Source organism: Sycon ciliatum, chromosome 4 (genome assembly GCF_964019385.1).
Source record: "Sycon ciliatum chromosome 4, ocSycCili1.1, whole genome shotgun sequence".
Classification (NCBI taxonomy): Eukaryota; Metazoa; Porifera; class Calcarea; order Leucosolenida; family Sycettidae; genus Sycon; species Sycon ciliatum.
The window spans coordinates 13,690,167-13,711,296 of NC_088646.1; the positions used below are offsets into that span (position 1 = coordinate 13,690,167).

A 21,130-nucleotide genomic window follows, 5' to 3' on the forward strand; every position below is an offset into this window, starting at 1 on the left:
TTGTCTTGGCACAGTCGGAAGCCGCAATCATAAACTTGCTGACAAGTGCTCACCCTGGTGTGCATAAATGCCCAAACTAGAAAGGAGACTACGCAATACGCAGTATGCACTTATCAAAGTTATCATGCCAGTAAATCAGCGAACCATGGAAACTGTGCTCAGCTGTACTGATAGTCTTAGTTATATCCAACAATGCTACAGTCGTGTGAATGGCACTTAGAGTAACAGCAGGGAGTAGTAAGAACAGAACAGAGCAACGGCAAAAAGACATAAGTTGCCAGAAGCATACTGTAAAGAAGAAGTAACGAAAGCCTGAAACACCAGCAAGGAGCCAAAACCCAATCCCCACATGACGTCACATGCGCATGCGTGGGGCACACATAGAACACACGTGTACGTGAACGCGGTACACGTGACACTCAGCTGCACTGTCTGATCCCGGATGCATTTTTGGAGCAGGTGGGTGCTTATGTGGGTGCAGTGACCATAAGGATATCCCAAAGAGGGTTGAGGTAACGAGAGATCATCCAAGGTGAAGTCCATCCTTTGAAAGTCTCCAGAACGGTGGCTGAATTCCCTTCTACAGTCCCTCAAGTTCATTCCAATGCCTGTGTGTAAGCTCAAGAAGCCCTACCAGAAGTCAAAAGCTTTGCACGGAGGTGTGCTAACTGAAAAAGATTTGTTCCAACTTCCTTAATCCCGATGCTAACTGTCGAGGAGGGAGAATATGACTTGACTGTTTTGTGCCTGTAGTTTTAGTGTTGACTAATGGAGATGTCAGAATGAGACCGGATACCTAGATGAGGCTAGATCGCAGTACCGTCGAACGCCGAAGAACGAACAGACTAGTGTTTTCAGTAAGTACAGAACACCGGTATGCACGTGCTGACTCAAGAACACATACACTGTAGTACTTGTATAAAATAAGAACGGCCTAGGCTGGTACAACTCCGACCCCTCTGACCTCCCCCCCCCCCCTCTTTGTCAGGAGACAGTACTCTGACTGAAGTGATCTACGTGGAACTGTCACTGGACTCCTTCTTCTCTACTGTCAGCGCATTCCATATCAAGGTGGTCGAGAAAATACAGAAAAAAGTATCCCCTCGCTAATCCACGGTTCAAATGTGACCCGCTTCTTGTCATTGAAGACTCAACGGTTGTAATAGTTGCGCCATAACATTCACCAAAGCAAGCAACCACTGGACAAAGGCTGAGATACCTACATCCGGCAGCTGCACAGCCATGGTCTTCTTGACATCCGTTCGAATAGCCTGAATGTATAAAAGGCGCCTTTCCAAAGCTTCAATCTCTTGCTGCTTCCTGATGATATCCTCAAGCATTGATTCTTTGTCTTGCAGCTGACGAACATGCTCCTAAATACAAAACACAAAGTCACGGAAAGAAAATCATTGTTCATGCATAAGTACAGATTCACGTGAAGACTAAAGTGCTCAAAAGAATGATGCAACACAAGCTGGTGAAGCTACTAGCCAGGGTAGTGGGCAGGCAGCAACCAGATACGGAATGCAGTGTACTATCTAGGCCAAAGAAATTGGACCACATGTAGTATATGCTCGGGTTCCAGACCAACCAATGGCGTTCCAACAAACAGCCGGCAGGCTATCAGCTGTACCCACAACTGTCTATTTCCCTGCTACCTCACGCCGACACACTCTTTTCACACAGTGACTGCTTCATCACTTTGTCTTTGCACAACCTCTAAGGGACCAGCAGAGGCAGGAAAATAGCTGCGGAGCAATCAAGGCCCAATCACTAGCCATGGAGTTGCAGGACTGCAGACATTTTTTTAATTCAGTAGAAATGAAGTTGCGAATGACCGAGGGTCCTCGACGTCTGTCTCACCGTCCAGGAGCGACACTGACTCACGCTGCTATCTGGTGTTCACGAGGTGTTTGTCGCGCTGGAAGCGGAGCGTCTCTGTAAGTTTGTATCCCTGGTGATGTTTGTGCCTGGAGAGCACTATATAAGTGGTGCTCTTCAGGCACAATCTTCCTCAGCCTACTCAAGCTCAACTGATGAGGGGTGAATTCCCCGAAACACTGTGTATTGAGCAGGGAGTGGTGCTTTCTTGCAGGTTTGCCGAGTCGAAGGTTCGATGGACTTCTCGTGTGCTCTGGATGGCAGTCGTGAGTCAGTCAAGTGTCAAGTAAAGTCGGCGGAATAGCGCGAGCTCCGGTGTGGGGAGCAAACCTTTCTTAGAAATGAAGTTTGTAATTTTAGGCAGGTTTCAGGATTCTGAAAATTCTTGGGGGTTTCAAGCTGGTAAGCCATATCCTTTGTAATAGAGAGGTTCCGGAGTACGATTTTTCGTACCAAAATCCGTAGAGGCGCTACGGATTTTTCATACGTCCCTTTTCGAGCAGTGAAATGTTCCGGAGTATGGAAATTACCAGTATATGTTTGCCGGCATTGCCTAGGTTACGATCGCAATCACGTCATATTCCCGCGCCATGCCTTTATATTTTGAAATTTTGTACCGAAATCAAAACTTCCCGCGGAAAATCGATGTTTCTCGTACCAAGTTTGTACTCGAAAAATCTTTCTGCACTTGATGACACAAAATCTCCATACGAAACATGGTTCATATGAAAGCCAGTCCACACAAATTCTCCATGCCGAAAAATCGTATGTCGCACGCCTTGAAAAAATCCGTAGCGCCCCTTCGGATTTTGGCACGGTAAATCGTACCCCGGAACCTCTCTAATGTTAAATGCCTGCATTGTGTAGAACACGTAAGCAGGCTACACTTCAAAGTTTGCGGAGTTTTCTACATTGATGTCATTGAAATCCCAGTACATGTATGAGCGTACAATGAAAGTCTCATGCAGGTTCACGCATCTAGGTTTCGAAATGCACACTGCATACTAGTACGTAGGATGCATCATCGTGCTGCTGCTGCACTTGATTGCTAAGTCCAATGGTCAGATTTCATTGGTGACCACTGAATTTAGACTGCACTATATTCATAATAATTGTACAAAAGTTCATATTCATATAAATTATCTCACCCCATTCACAGCTTCAGTAGCTGATGATGGCAATGATTCGACTTTTGATTCCATTGGCTTATCAACCATCTGACGAAAAACATAAACATACACATACTTGACAAGTGCACAGGTAAAGTAAAAAAAACTGGGAACAAACTTTACAGCATGGAGCTAAAAGCAGGAAAGAGGCAAGATAATACAGAAGAGATACCATCACCTGCATTCTTTAAAACGTACAGTTTGCATGAAACTCAATTAAAATGAGTTTTCCGCATCGGTAGGAGCGCCACCACCCTCAAGGATCAAGACATCACCTGCATTACATGTTAGGCAATTCTTGAAACTCATCCCAGTCAGTGGTACTAAGAGAGAGAGAGAGAGAGAGAGAGAGAGAGAGAGAGAGAGAGAGAGAGAGAGAGAGAGAGAGAGAGAGAGAGAGAGAGAGAGAGAGAGAGAGAGAGAGAGAGAGAGAGAGAGAGAGAGAGAGAGAGAGAGAATGGTGGATAAAACAGCTTACATCAGTAAAGTCCATCTTCTTTCTGACATGCAACAGCCTGTCCCGCTCACGCAGTGGAGTGCTCTCAGTGATACGCCGTGGCACTGTGTGTGCCCGCCGAGGAGCAGATGCAGGCTCCTGCAGTCCGAGAGCAGCTGCACGGTACACGCTGGCTGTTGCAGGCATTTGAAGTGGGCTTCCATGCTCGTCGTGCAGCTGCGGCCAGGGCTGTACAACTTCAGGACTTTGGGAGTGGCCAGTGCGTCCTCCTGTTTTAGACTTGCTCTTCTTCTGTGGAGTGGAGCTCCGTGGTTGACTCTGGTGTTTGGAATAGATCAAAATACAGTATTATCAGTCATCATCATAATTGTGCTGCGATATACAGATTGCACAAGAAAACAGACAGGATAGAGTCACAATTGACACCACCTGATCACTCACACGTGCGACACTGAACACAGCTCACCTGTACGTTTTAAAACGATACCTGGCATAGACACCACTGGTCCTATTGCCAGTATTGGTAGGACCTACTGGTAGGACAGTCATACACAGACATGCTGCACAATCTGCATTCTAACATTCACCTAAGACTTTACCCTAAACTGTTGCCAAGGGACTGACGAAAGAGTCCACAAATTGTAGAGGTGATTCTACAAGGCATGTTACTAATTATTACGAATTCCATGGCAACAGCGGAAGTGGAGAATGGAATTTCGCACTCCACCATCATGGCAAACTTAGAAAGACCATAAGTCCTAATCGTGATCCATATGCCATTGTCAATATTCACATTCGACATAGTTGCAAGCACTCCGACCATAGCATTTGCGGCCATTTTCACTATTGTTTAAATTGCACATATATGCAATGCCCAGGACATGGTCATTCATTTGTGCAAAGCGATATCTTAGGTCCTACCAGTAGGACGGCATGCAGCTATCACTTATCAATTACCAGTACATGTACTAGCACTAGCTGCAGTATCAATCACTTGCATGTACATGCCTGCTAAGAAGTGCTATCATGCTTACCAGCAACATTTCATACACACACACACACACACACACACACACACACACACACACACACACACACGAACAGATACCATTCTCTGACCCCGTACTTCAGTATTCCACAAAATATGCATAGTGAGGTATCAGTTGCTCTTTAAAAAAATACTAACAAAGGTAGGAGCCACAGGCATTTCTTGGATCAAAAGTGACAGAAAGTTGTACAACGTCACCAAATCAAGCTGATTACTAGTCACAACTCATGAGCAGCACGGTGTACTATTCAGTGTTTCCGTACATATAGCAGGTACGCATGACATGTATTATTTCTATTTCACTTGGTATGTTGACAGAGCAGAGCAGGCTGTATGCTGCGCAGGAAAGTTAACCTTTTGAGGTGTAACAATTGTGCTCGACCTCGTGACAATAAAAAGATCGGTGACACTAGCCATGTATTTCACACACACGCACGCACGCACGCACACACACACACACACTCGTACTCCTACCCATCGCCGAAGCGATGATAGCGAACAAGCTATGTTAGAAATAGAAACTTGACACACACACACACACACACACACACACACACACACACACACACACACACCTTGAACGTGCCCATTGCCGATGGCAAAGATAGCGAAGGGACTATCTGCTAGCTTTGCAGTACGGAGCGTGGCGCTTGAGATCCCCGGGACGACGGCAGACCTTTCCACATGCGCAGCGAAAGCCAGAGCACGGGCGGGAGGACGACGGTGAGCAATCTGCCTCCAGGCAGAGCGATCTTGGGCAGCAGCAAACCAGCAGTCAGAAGGTACATGGGGGTTGATGGAGCGGAGATCATCTACGATGACATCACGCCAACTGCTTGCGTGGACCATGGCGAGGACGCGCTGCAGGGAGCTTCCCAAACAAAACTCGCTTCGGCATACGGTCGTCGGTCATCCGGCCAACATGCCCAAGCCAACGCAGTCGATACTCTCGGATGATGTCCGCGACATCGCAGTCAATGCCGAGGGTTCTGGCAATGTAATGATAATGGAGGTGACGCGGCTGTCCCACTGGTCCCGTCTGGAGATGCCAATGATGATGCGGACACACTGGTGACGAAAAGTGTTGAGACAGCGCAGGTCTGGTGCCTTCGGCGTCCACGTCTCTGGTCCGTACAGGAGGGTCGTCAGCACAAGGGCGATGTATACGCGGCGCCGACAGCGGAGAGGTAACGACCGATTCTCAAACACCGGGACACGGGAGACTGCCGAACACACGCGAAGCCTTGCCGAGACGGGACTGAACATAATGCGAAGACTGCTCATCCCGATGGATGACGCTGCCAAGGTGCGTAAAACTGCCTAAGACCAAGTGCATGACTGTCAATTCGCCAATGAATGAGCCGGTGTCTCTTGGTGACAGTACCATCGAGGCCGTTGACAGTTTTACGTACCTTGGCACACACACACGTACACACACGTACACACACGTGCATGCCTCCGCCAGATCCCTGAAAGAATACTACCGGTAGTAGATGTTTATCTCAATACACAGCGTGCAGCTTACAGTTTTGCTAGCCATGCTTGTAGTAGTACCTGTTCCACAATAGAACAGCGACTATCTTGTCAACATGGAGCCTGGATTTCGGCAACACATGGGAACAACACCACAATGATACACAACACAATGTCATATTCATTGTCCTGCCCAATCAACAAAATACATGCACCAGCATCATTATAATTTACTCATACAATGTGCTTGTATCTCCTGCCACACACACACACACACACACACACACACGCGCGCACGCACACACACACACACACACACACACGTGCACATGCACGCACACACACAAACATGCACACACACACACACGTACACGTACACACACATGCACGCGCACCTAATATACATGTATCCAAACACATGCACAAAACACACACGCACGCACGCAAACTTGTACACACACACCATGTACACACACACACACGCGCGCGCGCGCGCGTGCACACGCACACACGCACGCATGCGCACGCACACACACATATGCTGTACACAGCAAGAAATGAATCTGAAAAACAAAATCATAGCAGGGTACAGGACTTTTAAAAGTTTCACTTTGCAACTACATGACATGATTATGTACATGACTGTATGTACTACATTTTAGTACGGGTTCCGCGTTGTTTCACGGGCTGCACCACATACTAAATACTACAAACATTCACAGACGATGAAATGATGGAAACAACCCACTATACAATTACCAACGGTTGCAAAATATACAGAAAACACGCATTACTACATGTACACTTGCAGATTACAGCTTCTTCTTTTTTTATTTACCTGCTAAAGGCCACTGCAACAGTCCACCTCTACAGAAACACCAGTATAAGTCCTTGGTAAATTTATTATTGTAGTGCGACTGTGGCTGATTACAAGCTACTGCCAATACTATACTCTACTAGGCACAAGCTCTGGTGGTAGGAAATAATAATTGCGTTTTGATTTTTGTCGATCGTAGACTATCATTCTATTCGTGTCAGCTCAGAGTCAGGCTCAGTTGCACTTGCATGTGTTGTGAACTGTTACTTGTGTGCACCCACGTAGACTCTACTGACGTGCCCTTTTTCATAAAGAGCGCCAAAGTTGACAAGCTGGCGACGCCAGAGCTAGCGTCCTTCATGACGTCAACAACTCGTTGCTAAGTAGTGGTTGTCAGGAGCCTGCACTCGAGTCATATCTCAGCTGCGGGGCCCGGGGAGCCGGAGCATGCATGCAGTGCATGCAGTGTTTGTAGTATCGCTGCTCGCTGCGCGCAGTGCTGTTTTTTTTTCAGCCTGCGGGCCGAGCGGGGTAAAACCAGGTCCGGTTGGTAGATATCTACGTGCACGTACTTGTGCATAATTATGCATATGCATGCTAAAGCATGACTCCATGAACACCTTGTTTGGAGTGTCCCTGCCGAAGACCTGAGGAAAGGGCAGTCCACCGGACGACGTCAGACATATTGGACCAGTACCAAGGGTAAGGATCCGATTGGCCAATGAGCGACAGTAGAGCAGCAATCAAACTTTCCATCAAGTGTTCCGGGCCGCGAATCGTGGAGTTGCGAAGTCGTTCTTGATGTTCAGTGATTTCTTGATCTCTTTTACAGAGTTCTTTCTTCTCCAAATTTCTAATCGTTCTTGGAAGCTGGCTGCTTCGTTACATTCTCATCATGCCTGTCTCAAGAGATAATGACCGCATCAAAGCGTTCAAGAACAAGGGGAAAGATCAGGAGGTAGGACAACTTCACCTTGCTCTTACGCGTGCAGATGGATATTCACCTAGAACGTGTGTGCTTCTTCGCTTTGGATTGTTTTAGGAAATGCGGCGTCGTCGAAATGACATGCAGGTCGAGTTGAGAAAGGTTCGTATTAGTGTTTTTTCTTCCATTTGGCTCTATTGATTACCTTCATTTTCATTGATCGTATAATTTGAAATTGCAATCTTGCAGTTTCACTTTTCGGCAATTCATGTATTTTCTGCGGTTGATTCTGCATTTTTTTGCTCTCCAGGCTAAACGCGAAGAGCAGATGTTGAAGAGGAGGAATATTGCAGCCCCACCTGGTGAAAATTCTGCTTCTGGGCCAGTTAAGGTATGTAGAATTGTGTATCCTGTAACTGAGTCTGTCAATAGATCAATAACTAGAATTTGCTAGTCGTTGTGTGTGGTAATCGTCAGTGTCAGTATCATTAACGTCTTATGTCGTGTAGATTTGCTCGGACTCTTCATCTCCGAGTTTAATTTTTCTGTGTGCGATCAAGCTGCTGAACGTTTGTAACACTGTTGCATTTACAGTTTTGTCAACGTGCTTGATGTTTTTCTACCAATGAATGGGCGTGGTGGTTACACTGATCTATTTGTGTGACAGCAGTTAATAGTTAATTTTTGCCTGCTGAGTGTGTTTTGCGTTCATTAGAATAAATGGTTTCTTCTGCTGTGTGTACTAGATGATTTCCCCTTTAAGGTTAGGTTGTTTGTTGTAGCTCTGTTACGAGTCAAGGAGTTAATGTCAGTTGATGTCCGGACTGCTAATACAAACAGCAATACGAGACATTTCATCTAGAACACTAATGGCCTGGCTTTGCCACACCAAACACATGTTACTTGGACAGTTATACTTTCCTTCTGTACACACAAGAAGAAGGAAATGTCTGGACCGGTTCTATTTTTGAATGTTTTGCAGCAGTAAGACTTTTGGATACAATTGTGTTGAGAAACACAACCAAGTAGTGTAATGGGGTTAAATTAAAGGAATGGCTATCGTGTAATGTACCAAGCACGTAGCTCACATGGGGGGGGGGGGTACATGCCCGCCCTCCCCCTTTATATTTTGACCTCGGTTACGCACGCACATAATGACCAAGAATGACATGCACCAGTCGTACCACACGTACATTGTATGCGGCCGTGCACCCCATCCCCCTAAAAAGGGTACCAGCTACGCCCCTGTGTACCGTATATGTTTGAGGGAGTTGAAAACGAGACAAGTCTGAAGAAAAGCATTTGCGTTGCTTGGCTACATGGTCCACGGCGCTTGGTACCACCGTACAGAGTCCTGATTTCTTTGGAGAGGACTGCATGTGAGTCTGTCAGAAGACGGAGATGTGTCAGCTGATCCTCGATATATGTTGCCTTGTGATGGTGAACAACGTGAAATTCTGAGTTGCCGCCTGTCTTCCTCTCATTGCTATGTGATCCTCAACAGAAATATGGCATTGTTGAGGAAATAACTGACTTTGTGTACAACTCCTTTGATTTTGTGTGTGTGTTTGTGTCTGTGCGTATGCTTTTAGACTGATATGAAAATCCCAGAGCTTGTCGAGGTAAGCAATTGTGCTCAGCCCATTTTTCACTATTTTTTTTGCAATGGATGTCCAATGCAATCTCCTGATGGCTTCCTGTCCATAGCATCTTATTGGTACTGCAATGGTACTTTTTATGAGGACATAGTTGATAAGTCGGCAAGGAGACAATAATCCTATAATCAACCATGAGGGTTAGATTACAACGCATCTATTTTTATGGTGCAATCAAATGAATAATATTGGATCTGAAACTAATACGAGAAACACTGGTATCATAGAATTAGCACTTTAGAAAGTGTGTTTACAAAGCAAGCAGTATTAGAGCATGTGTGGAGTGGAGAGCGGGTGTGAGTACCTGTAAATCTGCTGTCTTCAATCATTTGGTGTCCAACCCCCAATGTTTGCAGTTGTATGCTGATTCGTGCTTCAGTATGGTGTGCTATGCAAGTAGTTACCGTCTACTTTCCTTATAAGAAGCCATGTTTATTCGTACTCGCAACCCAGATTTATGCAGACAGAAGGAATTTGTTACAGTACTCACCCTCTTTACTTGACATACCAACACCCACATACTCACTCACATACCTGTAACTTTCTCTTTTGCACCCGCTCTCCGCTCCACGCATGCTCTAATACTGCTCGCTTTGCAATCACGCCTTTTATAGTGCTAATTCTAGGACACCAGTGTTCTCGTATTAGTTTTAGATCCAATATTATTCACTTGATAGTACAGTCAGACCTCGCTTAACCGCACACATCCGTTTTCCCAACAAAAAATATCCGTATACGCTAGGGAACCGGATAGCCGAACACCGGTTATGTTGGATGCATCACACATGCTGTAAATCTGCAACCAGCATTTTCTTCCGAATGGCGAGGGGTTCGGATAGGCGAGGTCTGACTGTACCATAAAAATAGATGCTTTGTAGTCTAACCCTCATTGTGACCAAGATTTCTGAGGACATAGTTGTACTTTGAATTTCATTTGCCTTCTTCCGTTACACTGCTTGTCCTTGCCGGATCTAGAGACCAGCCATGAATGTAGGGTAATCTGGTGATTTCTTGTTACACTATGCAGCATGTGCTTGATGTGGATTTCATCTTGTTTTATGATTCTTTCCTTAGAATATTCATTCAAATGATCCTCACCTTCGCCTGATGGCAACAACTGCAGCGAGGTATGTTACTAACTTCTGTCTATGGCAGCATCTTGGTCAATGCTGTTGCCTGTTCTTGAAGAAGCCATAAGTATATTACGACTGAAGACTGACTCACCAGCTTTACTTTGCGTTTTTTGCAACCCACGAATGTCATTAATAGAGGCTATCATGTTAATTTCTCCTGTACCACTTACATGTACTTGTGTTGGCATTTTTTTACCTGAAATAGATCTCTTGTAACTGACCAGAGTCCTCTTGTCGATGAAGTCATTGCGTAAGTTGTTGCCTCTTTATCACTATGGTGATGTGCTGTTCTTGTTGTAAATCGACTCTGGTTCATGGACAGGTACTGCAGTATCATGCTGTGATGCAGTAAATGTGTGCGACTCGTCATCTCTGCAATGCACTTCTGGTGTGGCTTATTTTTTTCTCAATTTCATTGAATCTGTCTGACTCTGCATCCCATCTCTTTGAACAGCAAAAGCAGTGGTGCCCCTACAGTTGCTGGGGTCAATATTATTGAAACCTTTTTTCAAGTTTTTTGTTCATGTGCATTGCTCAACGCAGCATAATTATACAGTTCCACAAATGTATGACAGGAAATAGAAGCCTTCTCAATCCAGTATGCTATTGAAATCTTGTGAACATGTCTCAGCCCACCTGCCAACATCCTTTCGTCTCATTGATGGAATTTTATATGTAGTGCACAGTGGTTTACTTCTATGTTGATTGTAAATTACAAAAAATGCACTTCAATTTTCTTCCATGTCTTGTCTATCTGTCACAGTGCTGGTCTCCTTCCAAAGTTTGTCGAGTTCCTGAGCTGTGTAGACCAGTAAGTTGCACATTGGACATGTTTCAATGCAGTGTGTGTTTCATGCTGCGGCAAGTTGTGCTTGTGGAGAGCATATTGATGCATGCGTTCATGTGTCCATCGGGGCTGCCTACCAATGCACACAAATGGCCCCCTTGCTGTCATCGGGTATTTCTGCCAGTAGAAACATTCTGCAAAAGTTCTCAGAAATCATTGTGGTACCAGCCGTGAAACTTCTGAGGATAAAAGTTATCTAGGATATAGACTTATCAGTATAAAGATATTCACAAAACTATCTAGCAGTTGTTAGTCACCATGTGCTATTGCTGCAGGTGAGTATGTGAAGATTTATTTCACCTGCAAGGCCTGTTTCTTGTTCAGAACTGGGAAAGTTTGCGCAGACTTTTGTGACTTCTGTCATGCAGAACCTGTAGTGTGTAATTCCACTAGGTGTGCCCCCCTCTCTCTCTCTTCCAGTGGGCCATTCTAGGTGTTTAACAGTATATCAGCACCTGTATTCTAGCTAGCGTGAACCATGTTAGTAGAGGTGTTAACACTTTGTCCCCCTATACGCCATACTTGAGTGCTACTCAACTATTTTGCCAACTTTTTACAGCACCTTTTTAGTTCATGGTCAGTCTACTGCAGCACAGCTCTGTGTATTTTGTGCTAAATGTGGAACTGCTGTTATGATCTGGTATTGCTGCTTTTGGGTGACAGGTTTAGCATTGCGGCCTTACAGATTCTCTTCTAGATCAATTCCTCGCTTCAGTGGTAGCTGGTTGTTTTGTATCCCGTGGCTTGGCTATAGCTCAGTTAGTAATAGATTATAGTTGATTCTGTTTCTTGTTGTGCTGTGGGAGAGCTATGTACATTTCTTTGTTGTGGGCCTATGGTGTTATCCCTCCCTGATTTGTGTGTGTGTGTGTGTGTTGGCTGTTCCTGGTAGCCCTGAACTTCAGTTTGAATCAGCTTGGACAATTACTAATGTAGCATCGGGTACTCGGCCACAGACGCAAGCTGTTGTGCAGGCTGGTGCTGTCCCTATCTTGGTCAGACTCTTGACATCAACGGATCCTCGTCTGTGCGAGCAAGCTGCTTGGGCTCTTGGAAACATCTCTGGTACGTTTCTTCTTCTGTTGAGGCATCATAAACCGTACATGTAACGTTGTTGCCAGGTCATTTATTGTATCATAATTAGCTCTGTTTAGTGCTATACTGGCTTTGCATATGCCCTGTCCTGATATCATGTTGTACACCTTGTCTTTGTTTGCTCTCTGGTAGGTGATGGCCCTGAGCTGCGAGACTTTGTCATCCGCAATGGTATTGTTCCACCTTTGATTTCGCTTATTCGTCCCGATATTCCGGTGAGTGTCTTCTTTCCCTCGATATTGTGCACATTACCTTTTCACAGGTTTCTTTGTTACTTATTGTCTTCAGGTGATGTACAGGTACTGCTACCTGGGTACCATTCCGTTTTATGTAGGAATCTTGTAGGCAGCATCCTGGCTATTGGGGCAGCACGTAAGCGTATACCATGATTGTGTTCATTGTTATCCAAATATCTGAATTATGCTTTCTCAGCTGGATCACCTGCGTACACTGGCCTGGTGTTTGGCCAATGTCTGCCGTCATCGCAATCCTGTACCTCCTATGGAAATCATTCTTCAGGTGAGGACCACTAGTAGTAGACAATGTATCCATTTTCCTTCTGGGGTTTTTTCCACTCCATGTCTGCGTACAGTGTGCGGTCTTTGTTCTTCAGTTATGGATATTCAACCTCGTTCCATTGCTAACTTGTGTGCATGTTGATGTCTGTATGTCTTGTCTATGCTGTCATAGGTTCTGCCCTCCATGAGTCAACTGCTCTACCACACTGACAAACATGTAAGCGATTGCACCTACAGTTTCACCAGTGCTTGTTTGTTGCAGTGTAGCAAGCTGACTGCTGACTAGGAGTGCTAGTTGGTTCAGTGTTACAGTGTAGCAAGCTGATTGCTGACTACTGCTTGTTGTCATGCTGTTGCATTGTCTTTGTCCTGCTTTGCCCTTTGTTCTGTATATTGATTTATTGTGCTTTTGTCTGTTCCAAATTTCCACCACTGGTCATGCTCAATATTTAGCATGTCTACCACTGGCAAATATAGGAGTGTAAGTAACAATCTTATCTATAAACTGACCCCTATTAACTGAATGTAAATATTGGATTTTTTCGAAGCGGTTTTGTTTTACTTGTTTCTCTACTACTCAGGTTGTGGCTGAAATTACTTGGGCTTTTGTGTATGTCACGGATGGCAGTGATGAACGTATTGAGGTAAGATGCGTTGTCATGAGCTTAGTGTACTCAAAGAATGCACGCATGCGTGTCGATGTGCCTCCGCTCACTGTTAGCTTTCTCCACCGTAGCACGGAATTTCAGTCTGGAAGTAATGCCTGCCCTCTTGGGAATCAATGGACAACCATCTATATTTTCTGGTGCAGATTGATCGATTGAGTTCCAAAGGGCCGACGCTCTTGCAGTCTGTGTTCTACTTTTGTACGCCGTCTTATGCCAACTTCATTCTCATGTGTGTATTTTTTGTTGTCAGGCTGTGGTTGCTGCTGGAGTTCTTCCCCGTCTTGTCGTGATGTTGACTGCAAGCGATCCAAGTCTTCTGGTACGTTCCTTTCTACACTTTTCTGCTTTGTGCTTGACCGTGTTGTGAGTTGTCGGTCATGTAATTTGAATGCTTCTTCAAAATGTAATCCTCAGCTACCAGGATGATAGCTGGGATTTTTGCCTAACCGTTCATCAGCCCGTATGGAATGGTATGTTAGACATAGGCAATATGTTGATTATGTGCTTGCATGCGAAACCAACATATGGCAGTCCAACAAACTCGACTGCCGGTTTATCACTTGGGTCGGTGCTATTTTCCTGGCTAAATAAAAGTGTGTGTGCTGAGTTAGTGGCAAGGCCATGCTGACATCCTTCTGCTTTGCTCCTTTGTCTGCACTCTTGCATCATCGTGTTCTATTCATACTTTGAAGTTTCGTACAGCCTACTTGGATTCCATTGTTTCATTGATGTTACGTGTTTGTCTGTGTGCGTGCCTGTGTGTGCAGATTGCTGCTGTGAGAGCTGTTGGCAACATTGTGTCAGGTACTGACACTCAAACACAGGTAGGTGCTAGGAAGCATGCTTTGCTTTCCCCGGCTTTCTTCTTACTGAGACTGTTGAGCACCTGCTATAATGTGTGCATGTGCAGTTGCTATATCTATTTTATCCTTGTTCTAGGCATAACTTCTCCTTCTCCTTATGGATTTCCAATTTTCCACCATCTTGGGCTTCCTGAAAAGCTGTTCCTTAGTGAAGTACATTGACTACAAACTCAACATCATTGACGTCACACATCCATAGCGGAATATCCATGTACAAGCAGACTCCCTCTATGCCAGCCATTCACTCTTCTTCACCTTTGCCCGGATGTAGGCCGTCGTGCAGGAAATGTGCCTGGATAAATTGGCGTGCCAGGAGAGGGTTAGTCTCTTTCTTGAGGCATGCCACTGAGAGAAAAAAGTTTGACCGGGACTGTTTTATTGGAATGCTGGGCTCTTCAGCTTCTTCCTAGGTATTTCGATGGTGAAATTCCACCAGGGATCCGAATGAGTTGCGATGTTTTGTGCATGAAAATCCCATCAGTCGATTTTTATTTGATCTGGTACTAAAGACTCGTAAAGAGTTAATCTATCAAGCTGCTTCCGGATATTGCAGTGCCGCTTTGTCCTGCAGGCGTTTTTTTGTTGTTGTGTTCTTATATTTGTTTTGTCTGTGTCTCTTCTGTATTCTTTGTAGGCTGTCATTGAAGCTGGAGCATTGAATTACTTTGCAACATTGGCCATGAGTGATGATAAGAAAATTCAGAAGGTATTTTCAATTATATCAGTGCTACTTGCTGCATTGCATGTTTATGGATAATTTGTTATGCCATTTTAGAACTACAGTGCGTTTCAAAAAAATAGACGCGTGATTTCAAAAAAACGTCAGGCCAGCATCTATACCACATAACATCTGTGATCACTTTGTGCATAAAAATTTCGAAATTACTTCCTCCGCGTCATCGAAATTGTCGCAGTTTGACTTTTGATGTAAAACGCGGTATTTACTCACCAGCACTCGTACCAGAGGCAAGGAATCGGACATAGGCGATAGTCATCAGTATAGGGTGACGGCAAAGTTCTATTTTCTGTTATTGGAAGCTTGAATTTTTGAACTAGACGCAATTTCTTCGCTGATGTCGCTGCGCTGGTAATTTCGACTCGCTGAGATCAGTCAGGCGTTCCAGCCTGCACATTTCTCGTGCTTATGGCCATTCACTCAAGCCCCATCACTGTTCTACCTTAGCTGGGGTGGGAATGACTTCGTGGAACAAGTGGCAGCGCTTGGAGAAAGATCGAGGGGTCGGCAAACTAAATGCCTGCAACAGCGATAAAATGTGTCGCTCTGGCTGAGACACTCAGTACTAGTACATGATTGTACCTGCAAGAGCCGTGTAGACTCTACACGTAGTGCTAGTGATGCACGCGCAGGTGCCGCACCATGGTATACCAGTGATGCTGAAAAATAGGGCGCGCTGGTCCTGATACTACACTTACCTGCATGAGCTGTGGGCATGCCACGGCTAAAAAAAGTTCATTTCAAGATCGAGGTGATTCCGAGGTGATTCCGCCGACGGTAATCAACCGACCTCGCAACGATCGTGTATTCTTACTAGGCTTCGTTGGTGGTGAAGTAGAAATCATCCAGAGCTAGCAGACAACAAGCATAGCAGCTCTTGTCCTGTGGAAAAAGTCAAAGCGTTTGAGATGAGGCACGACCAACTTTCAACCTTCCTTGAAATATTTCGGAACGATATTTTTGCGTCCATTAACATCAGTGACAAGGAGGAATTCATCTCTGCATGAAAACTCTCAGTCCAATTGTCCTGGAACGTTACTCTAGTCTTCAGACTATCATACTGCGTAATAAGTTTTGAATGGCTTAGTTTATGGAGTTGTCAGTAACAAAAGACAAGTCACTAGTCATACGGCGACAATTTCGATGACGCGGAGGAAGTAGGTGTTTGCTATCCGATCGCTTAAAAATCTATATTATGAGAGAAATTGTGGGAAGGACCTCAGCAATATTCCGAAATAATTCCAAGAATGGGTGGGTCCACTTTTTATTTGGATTCCTGCTGCATTTGTCACTTCTTCAAGCTGGCAGCATACCAACTGCTTGACTCGTAATCTGTTCTCCAAATTTCTTCACGCTTCACAGGAGGTAGCGTGGACGATATCCAACATCACGGCCGGAACTCAGCCACAGATTCAGGTATGTGTACTTTTTTTTGGATGCCTCCGTTTTCACAGCTCCTTTGGTCTTCGTTCGTTTTTGTTTACCTGGTGGAGTAGAAAGCCTGGTTCACACTAGACCGGGGATTTTTCAGTTGACATGGAGTTATATAAAAATTGTCAAGATCGGCGCGAAAATCGCCTATTGTGAACTGAGTCGTCGTACAGGTTTTCGACAGGTTTAGGTCGATTCTCTTGTCGTACTTTTGGCCAAGTATCGACTGGTTAAAATAGTAGTGCCGATATTTGTTTATTTACAGTGCGGTCCTGGTGTGTTTTCGCCTGGTGTCCGTCTTACATTTTTGCAAATATATTCCTGTCATTCATGACCCAAAGTTCCCAGCAAATCTTCACCGAATATATCTGCTTGTTGGGTTGCTTGGGGATTTTATCGGGACTCACTGTGAAATTTCCTGGTATTTTATCCGCATTTATCAAGCCTCTTTTTAGCAGTGATTTTGTAGTCTTAGTTTGCAGTGATTTTAGGGTTTGACAATTCTGCTCTTGTTTTTTGTCTTCCTTCTTCAGTGTGTCATTGATGCTGGCCTTGTACCACCCTTGATTAGTATGTTGGAACGAGTAAGTCACAAATGTACTGTGTGTGTGCTTGTGTACATACATGTGTACTGAGCACCATGTATTGTTTTAGCAGCAGCCTCTTTTCTATCTTATTTGTCTGAGTTTGTAACAAGCTGCATTCTCCTCTTTGTGAGTTTGTTCCTTTTGCTCTCTTGTTTTTTGCTTGTACAGAATGATTACAAGGTTCAACGTGAGGCGGCATGGGCTGTTACTAATCTCACTGCTGGTGGAACTAAGACACAGACAATGACCTTGGTCAATCACGGTGTGATTGAGCCTTTCTGCAAGCTACTCTCCATCCAAGATGCTAAGGTACAGTATTAGAGTAACGCCTATTAGGCTGTCATCATACTACCGTACCAAGCGCTGTGTCTTCGTTCGCGTAAGGAGTTTTTTGGTCGGTTGTCATGATGATCTATGTACGGTGTAAAAACTGGGGCAGAAGAAATGGGAAACGTAGACGTGGTAGGGAGAGGTGGGGGGGGGGGGGGGGGAACAACTCTTTGGATGAACATGCGTATTTCCCCAGTCTAATCCAAGCGACCTTGTATGTGCGTTTTAATCTTCCAATTTTTACAAGAACGTGACTGTGTGCACGGGTCAAGAACTGTGCCTGTTTGATGGCACGACCGCCCGTTTTGGATCTTTCACCATAGACGTAAACGGGAGTCAGAGAACGTAGTGTGATGCCGGCCCTAGAGGACAGCTGTAACTTATTCCAACCCTGTAACCTTACCTTGCTGTATGCTAGATGTACAGTATGTACTTGTGTTGACATCGTGAAGCTAATGAAAACCCCAATGTATAATGATGGTGCATGTGTAAGGGGCATGGACTGATTGTCATTGGTATTATCTATAATTTCTGCATTGTTTGAGTCTTTGGTGGCCTGGTATGTCGTATTGTGTGGGTGTACATGTGTTTTGTTCTCTGGGATTAGATCTATACCCTCTCGTTGTTCTGTTTCACCACTTGCATTTGTATTGTATGGATGCTTTCTCTGTCACTGGCTAGGTTATCGTCGTGCTTCTTGGTGGTCTTGGCCAGATATTGGAGGTGAGTACATACTGTATACGTTTAGCACTGCACTGTCCCTTCGCTTGCCATATCACATACTGTCTTGTTCTTTTCTATCGAGTACTGCTGGCTATGCTCACTGCTCTTTGCACCAGTTAGCCAGTTTTGTATAGTGATTGAGGGTTGTGTGTGTGCACGTGTGCTTGCATGTGTGTGTGTGTGTGCACGTGTGTGTGTGTGTGTGTGCAACTGTGTGCAGCTGTGTTCAACTATGTTCAATTGTGTTCAATTGTGTCTGTGTTCTAGGCTGCTGCCCAGTTTAACCGAGTTGAAGAAGTTGCACTAATGATTGAAGAAGCCGGTGGTGAGTCTTTCTTTTGGATTGGTCTGTTCATCTTGTGTCTTTTATTTTGTTGTCATGTTTATCCTGAGCTGTATGATCATCTTGACTTCCACTACTTCCAGTACAGAGTGGCGACTCTGAATTGAATCGAGAAACCCTAACTCATTTCGTCACTAATTCACCTGTGTTGCTTTGTCCGTGGTGTCAACTTGCAGGTGTTGACCGTATTGAGGAGCTTCAGGATCACCCCAATAAGGCAGTTGCACATGTGGCCTTCCACCTTATCTGCCGCTACTTCAGCGAAGGCGATGCTGTAAGTATCTTCTACTCGCCACCTACCAATAAGTACAGAACTCATGCGTAGCACGCACACATTCATACGCGCGCACACACAGTCTAGTAGGTTTACAACTAGGGAAAGAAATACTGTATGTCTGAGTGTGATTGATATCATACAGGGTTATAACATGATTATGTTCTCGTTGCTTCTCAACATGCGCATATTGTGAACCGTGTAATACAGTATTTTGTCCTATAAGTTGCTATGTCAGTCTTGTGTTTTGTCAGTGCAATACTCCCAGAGGTTAATAAGTATAACTCGATAACATTGCCAGAAAAACTCTAGTGCTAACAGAGTGAACTGCCTTCTGCATAGGCAGCACCAGTATCTGTTATGAATCTTATGGTCGGATTTCCTCGTGATTTGCGGCAACTGACTGTATCAATCGGCTGTTTTCATGTTCTTTAATATTGCTGTCTGTTAGTAGCGAGGTCAGCTTTGTACAAGTGCTCGTGTGCCATTATTGATGCTTCTCGCCAGCTTTCTGGGTGTTTTTTTTTGTAATAAATATTCAACCAAGCTAAAGGGTTTTGTAATTGTATGGATTCCACACTTGTGCTTTGTGTGTGTTGTCCTTTGCACAGTCTGCTGAAACAGCCAATCTTAATCCACAGGCTGGTGAGGGTGGCTTCCAATTCGGTGCGGCTGGAGCAGCTGCTGGAGCGCCCAATGCTGGTGGCTTCAACTTCTAAGTCCTTCTCTCCTTTCACTTCCTCTTCTTCACGCTATCCTTCTGGGTTTCTATTGTTTTGAGTATCCTAGCAGGTTGGTGGTGCTGCTGTTCTCTTCTCTCTTTCTCTGTCTCTCTCTTCTGTATCTCTTCTATTCTTCCCTTCTTGGGGTTGAGTGAGTGGATTCTTCCTCTCCCTTTCGTTTCCTCTGCTTGTTTCTCCAAGCTTATGTAGTTGTGAATGGTGACGCAACGGTAGAAATAATGCAGGTGTAATCTAGTCCACAGCTGTGCTGCTGTGCAGTGCTGAGGCTGCTGGCTCACTCCTCATCACTTTCTGTGTTTTTACTACTTTCTTTGCCACGTTCGCTTTTTCTGTTCTGTCCCGTGTCCTCGCACGATATTACCCAAGACTATTGTCACCCAGGAACACTAAACCTGTCCTTGTGTTGTTGTTGCTGTTTTCATCCCCGCCCTCAAGACGTTGACATTGTCATTCATTACTTGCACAAACGCTGGCATGAACATCAGGCACTCACTATAACCACATTTTTCATACTAGTTCTGTCTCAAATATCATCAATTCCACCATTCATCATCATTTGCTCTATAACTCCGCCATTAACTCTGCTACTGCCATACTCCTATGTCTTGTGTGTTGTCATGAAATGGTGCAATGGCAACCTGAGACTAATCTTTTTTTCATTTGTAAGTAATGAAATACATGACATTAACAGCTCCTTTTTTTCTTTCTTTTTTAATCATTTTAGTGCTCTCAGTTGTTTTTCTTGAGTCTTCACTTGCCATGCATGTCTGTAAGATACGATGTGTATGCCTCTCATTGGGTTTATGTATTATACCTTCGTTTTGTCCCCTTCGTCATCCTGTACAGCTTTTATGAGAGTCGCTGTCTCAGCTCTTCCTCTGTGTGTGTGTATGGCCCAGCATGGTGCACTGCAGGTGTGCGTGTGTATGTGCGCAGTGGGAGCTCTATCCCACATTGCATGACCAGTTTCTAGCCATGTGAATGCTGAATGCATGAGTTCATAAACTGCATGTGGAGCCAGTGCCTTGATGAGCATATTCTCACATGCAATATTGTATCCCCAAAGGAATGCACGATAGGCTTGACTGGCTTATACTCTTGGTGCTACGCGACTGTATCATGGTATGTTGATAAACAGCTATCATTACTTCCTAATTCTTCAAACCAAAATGCAATACATGACATGCACACATAAGTAGGACGTTCTAGCTGCCAAGTTTTGTGCATGTGGAGCCAGTGCCTTGATGAGCATATTCTCACATGCAATATTGTATCCCCAAAGGAATGCACGATAGGCTTGACTGGCTTATACTCTTGGTGCTACGCGACTGTATCATGGTATGTTGATAAACAGCTATCATTACTTCCTAATTCTTCAAACCAAAATGCAATACATGACATGCACACATAAGTA

General features: G+C 44.7%; 2 protein-coding genes across 4 annotated transcripts in view; one reads left to right on the top strand and one right to left on the bottom strand.

Moving 5' to 3' along the window:
• Positions 1-7,052, bottom strand: part of LOC135814590 (uncharacterized) — a 32,592-nt gene extending 25,540 nt beyond the window's left edge. For all 3 annotated transcript variants that reach the window (XM_065327734.1, XM_065327733.1, XM_065327732.1), the window contains exons 1-5: positions 6,867-7,052; positions 6,081-6,151; positions 3,529-3,825; positions 3,030-3,098; positions 1,224-1,373 (exon numbers count right to left, since the gene is read on the bottom strand). In XM_065327734.1, the coding sequence (XP_065183806.1) occupies positions 1,224-1,373; positions 3,030-3,098; positions 3,529-3,825; positions 6,081-6,095 (531 nt within the window). In that variant the 5' untranslated portion in view covers positions 6,096-6,151; positions 6,867-7,052. The remainder of the gene's footprint in view (positions 1-1,223; positions 1,374-3,029; positions 3,099-3,528; positions 3,826-6,080; positions 6,152-6,866) is intronic.
• A 550-nt stretch (positions 7,053-7,602) lies between these two features.
• Positions 7,603-20,592, top strand: LOC135814592 (importin subunit alpha-5-like). The gene is made up of 22 exons (XM_065327738.1): positions 7,603-7,803; positions 7,888-7,932; positions 8,081-8,161; positions 9,363-9,392; positions 10,500-10,552; positions 10,764-10,808; positions 11,322-11,369; positions 12,298-12,470; positions 12,633-12,715; positions 12,933-13,019; positions 13,191-13,235; positions 13,600-13,662; positions 13,937-14,005; positions 14,454-14,510; positions 15,184-15,255; positions 16,648-16,701; positions 17,250-17,300; positions 17,472-17,612; positions 18,315-18,356; positions 18,624-18,681; positions 18,876-18,973; positions 19,585-20,592. The coding sequence occupies exons 1-22, from the start codon at positions 7,741-7,743 to the stop codon at positions 19,690-19,692; spliced, it is 1,566 nt and encodes a 521-aa protein (XP_065183810.1). The 5' UTR covers positions 7,603-7,740; the 3' UTR covers positions 19,693-20,592.
• The last annotated feature ends 538 nt before the right edge of the window (positions 20,593-21,130 follow it).